Source organism: Cynocephalus volans, chromosome 1 (assembly GCF_027409185.1).
Source record: "Cynocephalus volans isolate mCynVol1 chromosome 1, mCynVol1.pri, whole genome shotgun sequence".
NCBI classification, from domain to species: domain Eukaryota; kingdom Metazoa; phylum Chordata; class Mammalia; order Dermoptera; family Cynocephalidae; genus Cynocephalus; species Cynocephalus volans.
In genome coordinates this window covers 92,431,766-92,445,208 of record NC_084460.1, presented here as the reverse complement: position 1 = coordinate 92,445,208, position 13,443 = coordinate 92,431,766, and the positions used below count along the sequence as shown (strand labels likewise).

At 36.1% G+C, this 13,443-nt stretch overlaps 1 protein-coding gene across 2 annotated transcripts in view; it reads left to right on the top strand.

The window, feature by feature from the left end:
* ZBBX (zinc finger B-box domain containing) overlaps positions 1–13,443 on the top strand; it is a 102,215-nt gene that overhangs the window by 50,393 nt on the left and 38,379 nt on the right. For both annotated transcript variants that reach the window (XM_063114704.1, XM_063114696.1), the window contains exon 9: positions 3,301–3,421. In XM_063114704.1, coding sequence (XP_062970774.1) covers positions 3,301–3,421 — 121 coding nt within the window. The remainder of the gene's footprint in view (positions 1–3,300; positions 3,422–13,443) is intronic.

Below are 13,443 nucleotides of genomic sequence, written 5' to 3'. Positions count from 1 at the left end.
ATTAGGTGGAATTTATCACTATAGATGTACTCACAGTATTTGGGTCTCACTGTGTTGGCTCAAACACTTCAGGAATGGTATTACCAATCTGCCAGGTTGGTTAATTGGAGCCTGGATTTAATTTTACAGTTAATGAGACTGATATGATGGAACTTTCCTGACATTGTGTAGGAGATGAAATTGGAAGACTCTGAGAGATAGGAATGTTGGAATTGATAATGTGCAACCCACTCAGCTGTCCTTTAACTATACTCTCTATGAGGGCTCAGAGGATGCTCTCATCACCAAGGCATTAAGAATCCTTAAAAGTGTTTTTTTGTGGCTTTCCTTAGTAGGCTGAAGATGATTGTGGGGGAGATGCTTCAATGGAATTGAGCTGCCTGATTTCAAAGGAATAATGGAAACCTGGAATGGAAGAGGCCAGGTGTTGGAACATAATTGTGCCAAAATTGTGGTGGAAAAATGATCCAAATTAGGAGCAGGGAAGAGTAGTAATTGGAATGTTTTAATTTGCAGAGATATTTCTGATGCTAATTCGGGCACTCAGGAATAAAAAACTTGTACAGCCTGCTGTTTTACCTATATAAATAGAAAATTTATGTCTGACGGTCAGAGACCTGAATTGGGCTACCATACTGGGCTCTTGGAGTTTTTATGAAGTTTTCAGACCTAAGCCAGTCCACAGATCTGGAACCTCTTAATTGAGGAAGAGGCTGGGTCTATCAAGGAATTCTGCAATGTGGCGACAGTGTACACTCTGTATCTTACTCGAAACCTTCACTAGAAGAATTTATGGCTATTTACCAGGATAAACATGCAATGAGGAAAGGTAATACCCAGACCCCCAAAGATTCTGTCTCTGAACTGACACTTAATCCCAGGGGACTCTAAGTATCACCATAGTCCACCAGTCAGTGACAGAGGCTTAGGACGGTAAAGTGATAGATGAAGTCTTGTCGTGATTCTGTTGCATATAGGATATGTTGGGAGTTAGAGTCCATTATGTAGTTATTTCCCTAGTCCTGAATGTATATTGGAAATGGATACTAATGGGAAGAATCTCTACATTGGTACTCTGTCCTTGACATAAAGGTCGTTATGGTAGTACATAAGTAGAAGACCCTAGAACTGTCCCCCCTCCCTTCCATACTAAAATAACATTCCAGAAACAGCACTACATTTCTGGAAATGCAGAGATTAATGCCATCATCAGATACTTGAAAGATGCAGGAATACTGCTTTTAAAAAATGCTCCCATTTAACTTACCAATTTGATGCAAAAGCCAATCGTCTTGGAGAATGACTGGATTATAAAGTAAACTTTGTCAGATGATAATGATGCCAATGACAGTTGTTTTTCTGGATTTAATATCTTTACTGGAGAAAACCATGCATTCTCTGTCACTGAGGAGCAGCTATTAACTAACCACAGAGCATGTAAACTTTTTTTCTGTAAAAGGCCAGGTAGTAAATGTTTTAGGCTTTGCAGGTCATTCAGAGCTACTCAACTACTCAACCTTACCATTACAGCATGAAAGCAGTCATGGACAATGCATAAACAAATGTGTGGCTGTATTACAATAAAGTTTATTTATGAACATAGAAATTTGAATTTCATAAATTTTTTTTTTACAAGTGACCATATATTATTCTTCATTTGATTTTTTCTACCATTTAAAAATGTAAAAACCATTCTTATCTCACAGGCTGTACAAGAACACAGTGAGCCAGATTTGGCCCCAGGGCTTCAGTGTGATCCCTGACCTAACAAATGCGTTTTTTCTATTTCTATCAATAAAGAAAATCAGACATAGTTGTGTTTCTTTTTTCATGTGTTGGGATAACAATATGCCTTCACACTCAGACTTACATTAACTCTCCGCCTTTCTATTGTTTGTAGTCTGAAAGGACCTCGATTATCTTGAGATTGTGGACAATAATGCTTACCCATCCAACTGAAGGCATCATGCTAGGTAGACGTGGTGAGCAGGGAGTATCTGTTACAAAATGATTATATTGGACCCTTTCCATTGTGGAGAGGACAGTGGTTTGTCCTCATGGGAAAAGCTATGTATTTAAGATATGGATTGGCTTTCTCTGCCTACCGTGTGTCTGCCAGCAGGAGCTTTACTTATCCCCCTGGTATCTCATACAACATAGCCTCAGACCAAGACACTCATTTTATTATGAAGGGAGTACAGCTAATACCCATGGAATTAACTGATCTTACCATGTGCCAGCTGCTGTAACTCCTTCCTGCCTATCACCCTTCTATGTTTGGAGGTTATGTCTCAAGTGGCTCTTCTCTATGACCTAGATGAAAAAAAAGTGAGTCCTAATTTTTTTTTCTTTCAGTTTCCCTGTTAAGAAATCTCTTATTTTACAGTGGAAAAGGAGGCTCATATGGAGGCACCTCTTTTTCTCCTCCTTTTTCATGTTCTCAATACTGCTCGTTCAGTTTAATGGATTCTGGTTGGAGTTTCTCAGAACCTCCTCCGGTCGCTGTCTTCAGTGCTGCTCTATTCTTTGAGAAGAATAGGAGTGGGGTGACTTACCCTCTTTGGTTTATTTCTATTGCTGGCACTTGGCTGTTTCTGGAAGCTAATCATTAAAGTATGCAGTATGAGGTTGGGACTGCCCTCTAGTTTTAGAGTTTGTAAAAAAAATTTTTTTTTCCATCTATACTATTCCTCTATGATGTTCAGTTTGGAGAGAGGGGCAATATCTGGGAGGGTGGAGAGACTGGTAATCCTGAATTTACACTGTTTCCCCCCCCCCCCCCCCAGAAAACTTCATCAATTTTAAATATCTCTGAATAATGATTTTAATTTAGTAGTACTTCAGAAATATCTTAAGCATCTGAAAGTAAATTACCATGTAGATATAAATGCATGAGGGCAGTTCATTCCTTCTAGGTGTCATTCTGAATTACTTATTTTTGGTTTCCCATAATGTGTAAATATTATTGTCAGTGGGTATAATACAAATCTTTACATATGTGTGTGTTTATAGAATGTACAGTAAAATCTTTGTATTTATCTTTCTCATTTAAAAGAATTAGTTGCTTTAAAAAACGTTAAGAATCATAAAATCCTTTCATTTCAAGGAATTATTGAAGAAAACTCTCTACATAATCATTTAATAAATCACCAATATTTAACACTTCTACATTATTTAAACCTTAACCTATTGATTCTATAAATATCAAAGCACGTATGCCTCAAAAATGATGAGTTCTATATCCTGAGTCATTTATAGACTTGTTTTCACTAATTATGCACATTGTATTTATTTTTATAGACTCAATGGAAGAATGTGAAGTACAAACTAATCTAAAAATTTGGAGGGAACCACTTCATATTGAATTTAAAGATGACAGTCTATCCTATATGGAAAAATTATGGCTTAAAAAACACAGGAGGTATTTTCTGAATTTTTAATGTTATTATTAGAAAATATAAAAGCTATTTATGTTCCTTGCTTGTGTGACACATCTTTCTGTAGCAATTTTATATGTATGTTTCTCATTTGCATAAATAATTTTAAAGCAATATTAAATCTGTGAAGCTTTTACTGTTCTAGTAAGAACTTTAATTCTATTTATGTATATAATGCATCATTAATTTAGAGTTTGCCTTGCGAAATGTGTATGTGGGGAAAAGGCACAAATACAGTATAGAACTTAAGAATGGTAGTAAAAATAATGCGATAAATGAAAGATTACCTTGAAAACATATTTTGTCAGCTTTTTTATATTAGCATAAACATTTTTTTCAGAATCTACATTTATGTTAACTAGACCTTTAATTTTATAATTTTATTAATGGTAATTGAATATATTCAAAGACTTCTTAATTGTTTAAAAATTAAACTATTCAAATGTTAAACAAAAGTTATGAAATAGTACATGTTATAGTCGCTCGTAATTTTATCATCATATAAAGCCCGTAGAATTTCACATTTTGATTTCTGCATTTCTAATAGCTCCTGGGTGACACTGGTGTGAATGATGCTTTGGACCAAATTTTGAGGAGCAAGGTGATGGAGGAATTCTCTAGAATGTAGCTGAGGAGTGATCATCAAACCCTTGTGTCACCTTTAGTCATACAAAACTATCTTCTGAAGTGGCCCATTCTATCTCTGGAACATTCTATGATATCTTCTAGTGAGCTGTAATATGTCTCTAGCTAGTTTCTAAACTTGGTCCTAATTTTACTCATTAAGCCCAGGCAGAGCAAATATAATTTCTCTGTGGCATCTCTTTAGGTTTTTGAAATCAGCTCTCATGTCTCCCTTGAAGCTTCTGTTTGACAGGTTAATACCTGCACCACCCACCCTCTTCAACTGTTTTTAATATGGCAGATATTTTTCATTTAAATTTTTTATTTTGACATAGGCATAAAAAAAGTTGAAAAACAGTACAAAGAATTCCCAAATATCATTCACTCAGCTTTCCCTAATGGGAACATCTTATATAAACACAGTGCATTTATCAAAACCAAGAAATTGACATTGGTACAATGTTATTGACTAAGCTATAAATTCTATTTAGATTTTATCAGTGTTTTTATTAACATCCTTATCTTGCTCCAGGATCCAATCCAGGATCTCACACTGCAATTTTTATCGTATCTCCTTATCCATTACCGTTTTTCATTCTTTCCCTCTTTCATGACCTTAACACTTTCGAAGAGTGTGGCTCAGGTGGTTCATAGGATGTACTTAGTTTGGACCTGTCTGCTGTTTTTCCATAATTAAATTGAAGTACGCTTTGGGGAAGAGTACGACAGAGAGGCCGTGTCCTTCTGTATGCACGATGTCATGGGATCCTTATTACCTTATTACTGGTGATGTTAACCTTGATCTCAGAGTTAAGGTGGTTCTCACCAAGTTTCTCCACTGTAAAAATCACTACTTCCCCTTTACAATTCATAAATATTTTAGAAGAGATACTTTGAGGTGACATCTTCTGTTTTCCGTTAAATTTTCACCTTCTAATTTTAGCGTTTGTGAGTGGATTTTGCCTGCAGTGGTTATTACTCTGCTGCTTTATTGCTGATTTTCTATTTCCTTCACTCCTACATTTATTAACTGGAATTCTTCAAGGAAGAGTGTTCCTTCTCCCGCTTTTATTTATTTATACCATTATTTATGTGAACTCATGGAAATTTATTTTATTATTTAGGTTAATATCTAATATATTATTTATTTTGTGACTCAAATTGTTCCTGCTTTGGCCATTGGGGGATCCATCAGGTTGACCTCTCTGTCCTTCTGACATGTCCTCTTCCTTTTTGCTTGTTTTTGGTTAGTTTGCTTTAAACATCTCTGCTTTTCAGGCATTCAAGATGCATGTTCTCTACCCACCCCACCAGGAATTGCTTCTCCAAAGAATTCTGATTCTTTGTGTTGGAGAATACCATTCGGAAACTAAGATCTGGATTCTTGGTGTGCTCTTTGCTACTCAGGTGTTAGAGATTCTAGGCCTGAGGACCGAGCTAGGAAATATGTATATACACAGACATATGTGCGTGCGCGTGCGTGCACACACACACACACACACACACACACACACACACACACACACTAACCCAGTATACACACACATCTAAATTTATTTGGGTACATATTAAAGTAGTGTGAGTTCACACTGATACCTCTGACTCCAAACCAGCATCACATGTTTCATTAAGCATTCTCCCTTTGTTTTTATGAAATTTCTTTCACCTACAGTGAGAAACCTGTCTTTCATTATCTAGAATATATTTATTAATGTATGAACCCTAAAATATATATAAAGTAGTTTCAGAACTATAAATACCATTGTGAGAAACAAATTTACCAGTAGAGTACAGTTTTTGTGTCCGGTGCTTTTCGTCATTAGCCTGCAGTATCCAGCTAAACCGTTTTATTTAAGCCATGGTGCCCATTTGTTTGCCACCTCCTTTAGGGTGCTTATGCCTTTTGATGGATTCTGCACATATCCTAATTGATATTTAAAATTTGAATACAATAAACCTAAGGCTTACAGACCTATGGTTTTTACCAATCCATAGTAATGTGTTTATCACAGTACCAAACAGTACAGTTCTATCGCCCCCAAATTCCCCTGTGCTTCTCATTTTGTAGTCAACTCCCCTTCCTTCCCCAACCCATGGCAACTATTGTTCTGCTTTCCATCCTTATAAATTTGCCTTTTTCTGAAGGTCGTATAAATGAAACATACAATACTTAGCTTTTTTGTTTGTTTTGTTTTGTTTTTTATTGCCTTATTATTATTTTTTAATTAATTCTTTTTTTTTTTTTTTACATTCTAAGATGTTGTTGTGGAGCAGTTTGGGGGGGAAGTGGAGAGGGGAAGGGAAAGGGTGGGAAAAGGAGAAAGGAGCAGGGCAAGGTTGAGGCCCGTGGCACTCCCCTTATTCCAGCAAGGGAGCCCAGGGGGCTTCCAGCAGTGGCTCAGTGGTCATCACTGGGCTGGGTATGATATCAGGGGGACTGGCTGAGGCCCTTGGCCCTCCCCCCACCCTGGCTTGGGAGCCCAGGGGGCTTCCAGTCCTTTTAGGTTTTATAGGTGTTCTTTGGTGTTGTTGGTATCAGAACTTTGTCTCTGATCTGTGGGTTTTTTTGTTTTTTTCTTTCAGTTCTGTGTTGGATTATTCACTATTCCTACAACTTAAACTCTGTACCGGAACGAATTTGTTGTCCTGTGGTTATTTCTAAATTGAGGGAACTTCCTGTGGGTACCAGTACTTGAGTCCTGTGTTAAAGCTAAATTGCTGTTTTGCTGCTGCTGATTCTCTGGGGAAGGTTTTTTTGTGCAGCTCAGGTTTTAATTGTTCACCTTGTAAGCACTTCTAATCTCATGAGGTCTGGCACACCTGGGTTATGTGGAAACTCTGGTCTGGGTCTGAGTCTTCAGCAAACTGCACCCTCTGCAGTTCAGTATTCCTGACCAGTTTCCACTGAATGGTCCTGTGCTGATTGGAGGGCAGATCGGCTGTCCATGCTGTGCCCAATGTTTCCCCAGTAGGCTCGTTTCCCTACCCCCCCCACTCCAAACATTTCCCATGTGATGGGCCATGCTCTGGTCCCTTGTGATGACTCACCAGCCTCTGAGTGGCTCCCTTTTTCAGTTGTCTGTGGCACCTTGCTCCTATGTGGGCCCATCAGAACCCTGTTAAGTGGTCTTGCTGGCCTGGGGGCCTCCAAGGCTCTCTTCTCCCCTGCTGCCTCCAAGCAACTTCATCCAAAGGACACAGCTGCAGCTTTTGCCAGCACCTGCTCTGCTCACAAAGGCCAGCCTTGAAGTGGTTGAGACTTGAAATGCTTGGAAGTCTTTTCTTTCTTTCATGTGGCTTCTCCTGCCTTCATGAACTCTGTCGGTCTTTCCTCCTCTTCCCTTGAGCTCTGGCTGCCCCAGCTTGGCAACCATTGCTTTTTAATAGTTGTAAATTGGTTGATTGTGGGAGTGGGTGACACTGGGTATCATCTCTTCTTGACAAAAAGTCAGTATTTAGCTTTTTGTGCCTTTCTTTTATACTAACATAAACTTTTTCATGTATATATGTACATAATGTGTGTGTGTGTGTGTATTTAAAATAGGCTTATAAGAACTTGACCTTTCATTAATATTTACATAAGGTTTTTGTTTGAATATATGTTTTTAATTCCATGGGTAAATACCTGGGACTGGGATGGCTGTTCTACATAAGTCCGTGTTTATTTTTAAGGGAAACTGCCAGACTGTTTTCTAAAGTGACTGAACCATTTTGCATTCCCTTCAGCAATGTATGAGAGTTCCAGTTGCTCCCAATCCTTGTCAGCACTTGGTATTTTCAGTTTCTTTTTTCCATTTGGTTACCATTGTAAAAGATATGCAATTGTATCTCATTGTGGTTTATATAGCAGGGATTTAAGTTCATTTGTTACTTTTCTAGTTATTCCTGTGTAACTAATGTCCAGGTTGTCCATATATTTTTTAAAGTATGAGGCCTATAACAGCACATCAGGTGTGAAAATCAATAGTGTGTACCTGTCAATTGCCTTTTTCTAGTTTAGCTGTTAGAACCTAAAAGTTATTCCAAAGTCACTTAACTTTTTTGATGGATGCCTTTCTGTGTTGGTCATATCGAGTTTCTTATACAATAAAAGAAGCACAATTTTGTTATCGAAAGATTTCCATCACTTGTGTTTGGATACATACAACAAACTGTACTCACAGACACATCAAGTCCTGAGTTATGCTGAACACTGAATGTGGGCCAATTTCCTTAGCAGGGAAGAATGAACACTTAGCGAGCATATTCACTGTGGTTTTATTTATGTGGTTATTTTTAAATTATAATCATTTTTGAGTTAATAATTTACATCTTAATTATAAGAGTCAAAGTAGGACAATACATTTGCAAATCATAATTTATTAATGTTTTTCTGATGCTATGCTTCAGAAAAGTTTCCCATGGTGATAACCATTACAGTTTTGAGGTACTTTTGCCTATTGTCATGTTTGGCAATAGGCTTATAAATATATGTTCTATTGCATTTTATTTTCATATTTTTTTCTGATTTGAATAGTAACTTTTTTTGTATTTTACCTGAAACTAGTATGTGAATGTTAATAGATTTTCTCACTCCATCAGCTTTATTGAGGTATTAATTGACAAATAAAAATTGTATATATTTAAATTGTACAGTGTAATGTTTTGATATAGGTATACATTGTGAAATGATTACAATAATCAAGCTAATTAACATATCCATCACCTCACACATTTATCATTTTTGTGTGTGGTGAGAACACTTATGATCTGCTGTTAACTATAGTCATCATGCTGTACATTAGATCTCCAGAACTCATTCATGCAACATTGCTGAAACTTTGTACAGCCATCTGATATGTATGTGTGTGTGTGTGTGTGTGTGTATATATATGTATATATATATAACATTTATTCCAACCCCTAGCCCCTGGCAACCACCATTCAACTATATGCTTTTGTGAGTTCACCTTTTTTAGATTTCACATATAAGTGAAATCACATAGTATTTGTCTTCCTACATTTGGCTTAGTTTTCCTAGCATAATGTCCTCCAGGATATGGAAACAACCTCAGTGGCGATCAATTGATAAGTGCAATGGAATATTAGTGAGTCTTAAAAAAGAAGGAAATCCTGCCCTGTGACAACATAAAAGCATTGATAGATCTTAATATTGATGCCTCCAGTGGATCTTTTTTAAAAATTTTTTTATTATTTAATTTTTTTAAAATTTTAAATTCTCATTATGCATTGTAGTTAATTTTCATGTCCCTTTACCCATTCCTCTTTCCCTCTTCTTCTCTCCCCTCTCTCCACTACATCATATCTGTTTACTTGTCTTAACAAGTTCAAGGAATTGTTGTGATTGTTGTGTCTTCTTCCCCCCTTTATTTGTTTATTTATTTATTTTTAGCTCCCACAAATAAGAGAGAACATGTGGTATTTTTCTTTCTGTGCCTGACTTGTTTCACTTAACATAATTTTTCCTAAGTCCATCCACATTGTTGCGAATGGTAGTATTTCATTCTTTTTTATAGCAGAGTAGAATTCCACCGTGTAGATTTACCACAGTTTCCTTATCCACTTATTTGATGATGGACATTTGGGCTGATTCCAACTCTTGGCTATTGTAAATAGTGCTGCAATAATCACTGGAGTACAAGTATTCCTTTGGCATGATGATTTCCATTGCTCTGTGTATATTCCCAGCAGTGGAATAGCTGGGCCATATGGTAGATCTGTCTATAATTGTTTGAGGAACCTGCATACCATTTTCCATAAAGGCTGCACCATTTTGCAGTCCCACCAACAGTGTATGAGAGTTCCTTTTTCTCCATAACCTCACCAGCATTTATCATTCTCAGTCTTTTGTATTTTAGCCATCCTAACTGGAGTTAGATGGTATCTCAAAGTGGTTTTGATTTGCATTTCCCGAATGCTGATTGATGTTGAGCATTTTTCATGTGTCTGCTGGCTATTTGTATATCTTCCTTTGAGAAATGCCTATTTAGCATTTTTAAATTGGGTTATTTGTTTTTTTGTTGTAAAGTTATTTGAGTTCCATGTATATTCTGGATATTAATCCTTTTTCAGATGTATATTTTGCAAATATTTTCTCCCACTCTGTTGGTTGTCTTTTCACTCTGTTGATTGTTTCCTTTGCTGTGTAGAAGCTTTTTAGTTTGATATAATCCTATTTGTTTATTTTTCCTTTAGTTGCCTGTGCTTTTGGGGTCTTATTCATGAAGTCTGTACTTACTCCTACTTCCTGGAGTGTTTACCCTGTGTATCTTTTAAGGAATTTTATTGTTTCAGGATGTATATTTAATTCTTTAATCCATTTTGAGTTGATTTTTGGATATGGTGAGAGGTATGGGTCTAGTTTCATTCTCCTTCATGTGAATATCCAGTTTTCCCCATCACCATTTGCTGAAAAGATAGTCTCTTCCCCAGGGTGTAGACTTGGTGCCTTTGTCAAACATCAGATGGGTGTAGGTGTGTGGGTTGATTTCTGGGTTCTCCATTCTATTTCATTGATCTGTGTATCTGTGTTTATGCCAGTACCATGCTGTTTTGGTTATTATAGCTTTGTAATATAGTTTAAAGTCAGGTAGCTTTATGCCTCCAGCTTTATTTTATTTATTTTTTTTTTTGCTCAAGATTGCTTTGGCTATGAATGTTCTTTTGTTCTTCCATGTAAATGTCTGAACAGTTTTTTCCATTTCTGAGAAAAATGTCATTGGAATTTTTATGAGGACTGCATTGAATCTGTAGATCACTTTGGGTAATATGGACATTTTCACAATGTTAATTCTTGCAATCTAAAAGCGTGGGATATCTTTCCATCTTCTTGTGTCCTCTTTAGTTTCTCTTAACAGTGCTTCATAGTCTCATTATAGAGATTTTTCACATCCTTGGTTAACTTTATTCCTAAGTATTTTATTTTTTTGGTGGCTATTGTAAATGAGCTAGTTTTCTTGATTTCTTTTTCTGTATGTTCACTGTTGGGGTATAGAAATACTACTGATTTTTGTTTGTTGATTTTGTATCCTACTAGCTAACAGAATAGAGCCACACATACACAAAATTATACACCACGATCAAGTGGGATTCATCCTAGCAATGCAAGGTTGGTTCAACATACACAAATCAATAAATGTGATACACCACATCAATAAAAGCAAATACAAAAACCATATGATCATCTCTATAGATGCTGAAAAAGCATTTGACAAAATTCAACATTTGTTCATGATAAAGACTCTCTACACATTAGGTATAGATGGAAAGTATCTCAACACAATTAAAGCCATATATGAAAAGCCCACTGCCAGTATCATCCTGAACAGCAAAAGGCTGAAAGCTTTTCCCTTAAGATCAAGAACTAGACAAGGATGCCCTCTCTCACCACTCCTATTCAACACAGTGTTGGAAGTACTAGCCAGAGTAATCAGAGAAGAGAAGGAAATAAAGGACATACATATTGGAAAAGATTAAGTCAAACTGAAGTCAAAAGTCACCCTGTTTGCAGATGATATATGGTCCTATGTGTTGAACAGCCTAAAGCCTCTACAAAAAAACTCTTAGAGTTGATAAATGATTTCAGCAAAGTTACAGGATGCAAAATCAACACAGAAAAATCAGTAGGATCTTTTAAATCTGGGAAAACTTCATGAAAAAGAGTGCAGAAGATTTGGACTGAGAGTATTTTAAGGGCAGATGTTAGCAATTAGCTGATATTCTGACTCTAATTCCCCTACTCTTTTCATTGCAAGTAATTCTCAATTCTAGCTAATCATCATAAGCACCCGGGGAAGTTTTCACGGTACTGATTTCTGGACCCACCCCTAAGCTGACCTAAAAATCATTGGCTCTAAGAGTGGGTATGAGATCAAGCATTAAAAAACAAACAAACAAAAAACTTTCCTCGCCATTCTTATGCAAACAGCCTAATACTGATTCACAGTTCAGATTTAGAACTACTCATCACACATTTACCCAACTGAATTGGTAAATGCTTAATAAATATTTGCTAAATTTTAGAAGAGGAAAGTTTGGTGAAGTGAACACTATTATAAAAGATATTTAATCCTTTATTTATGTGGCATGATCTTTTAAAAAAGCATTGGTGCCAGGGTTCAAATATCCAGAAACCTGACTTAGTTCATGGGCAAATCACTTAAATTCTCTTTGTCCAAGTTTTCTCATTTGCAAAATATTGAATTTAGAATAAATAATTTTAGGGCCTTTGAAGCTCTAATACTCCATTACCTAGATTCTATAAGTCTGCACATCAGGGCCTTTCCTCATAAAATTAAAGAAGGTTTCACTTCTTGAAGGAGTATTTGGATAACAGTATATTTTTGTGTATGTATGATAAGTTATTATTACAGTATATCCATGTCAGACAGTAATAGGATTCTGGTGGCCAGTTTGTCTTTGACCTTAAACTCTTTAATATTTTTACCACTTAACTAACTATGTGTTTATACATATATATATATATATATGTACATGTTTATATATATATATATATACGTACGTATATATGATATTATGTTCATTGAATTTGTTAAGGCACAAAGCTGAATAATACATAAATATTTTGTAGCCATATTATATATACATTACATATATTGGAAAAATGCACATAACCATAGTCTACCAGAAGAGAATTCAAATTTCAATGCTTTTGCAAGTTGCAGAAGAGGCAATATAAAGTAAGAACATGGACTTGGGGAGGCAGAGTGCTTGGTTTCAAACTCCTCTTCTGCATTTGCTACCTGAATGACTTTAAAAAATTTGGTTCACAGCTTTGTGCCTCATTTTCACCATCTGTAAAATTAAGATAACACTAATGCTTACTTAAATGCCTATTAAGATTTAATTTACCAAAATTAGCACACAGCCTGGTACATTTTAAGTTTTATATCCATTTTAACTACTAAATATTATTAAAAAGTCCTTGCCTTTTACATGGGAATCTTATGAGCTTATATGGTCTAGAAGGACTATGCAGCTACTTACATTCTTGTGCTAAATACTCTAAGCCCAATGCCCACCCCCCAATAAGCTGAGAATATCTTCTGGAATCAAATGCACTCTCTTAAACTCTGCGAATTCCTGGGCTTTATTGCCTTCTATATGAAAAAGTCCACATCGATTCTTATTGTTAATTAGGTAATAGATGCCATAGTCAGAGCACCTCACATTCATGTCTTAGGAACCAATTTTATCACCCTACTGGTGTGGTGAAAGTTTACACAAATGCCCTGAAACTTACTTAGAACTTATCAACATAATGCCAAGGCTATGGGATAAAACACACATTCATAAATTAGCTTTTTAGACAGCATGCTGTGTTTTATGGACTCCACATGGTTTTATAGAATGCTGATTTCTG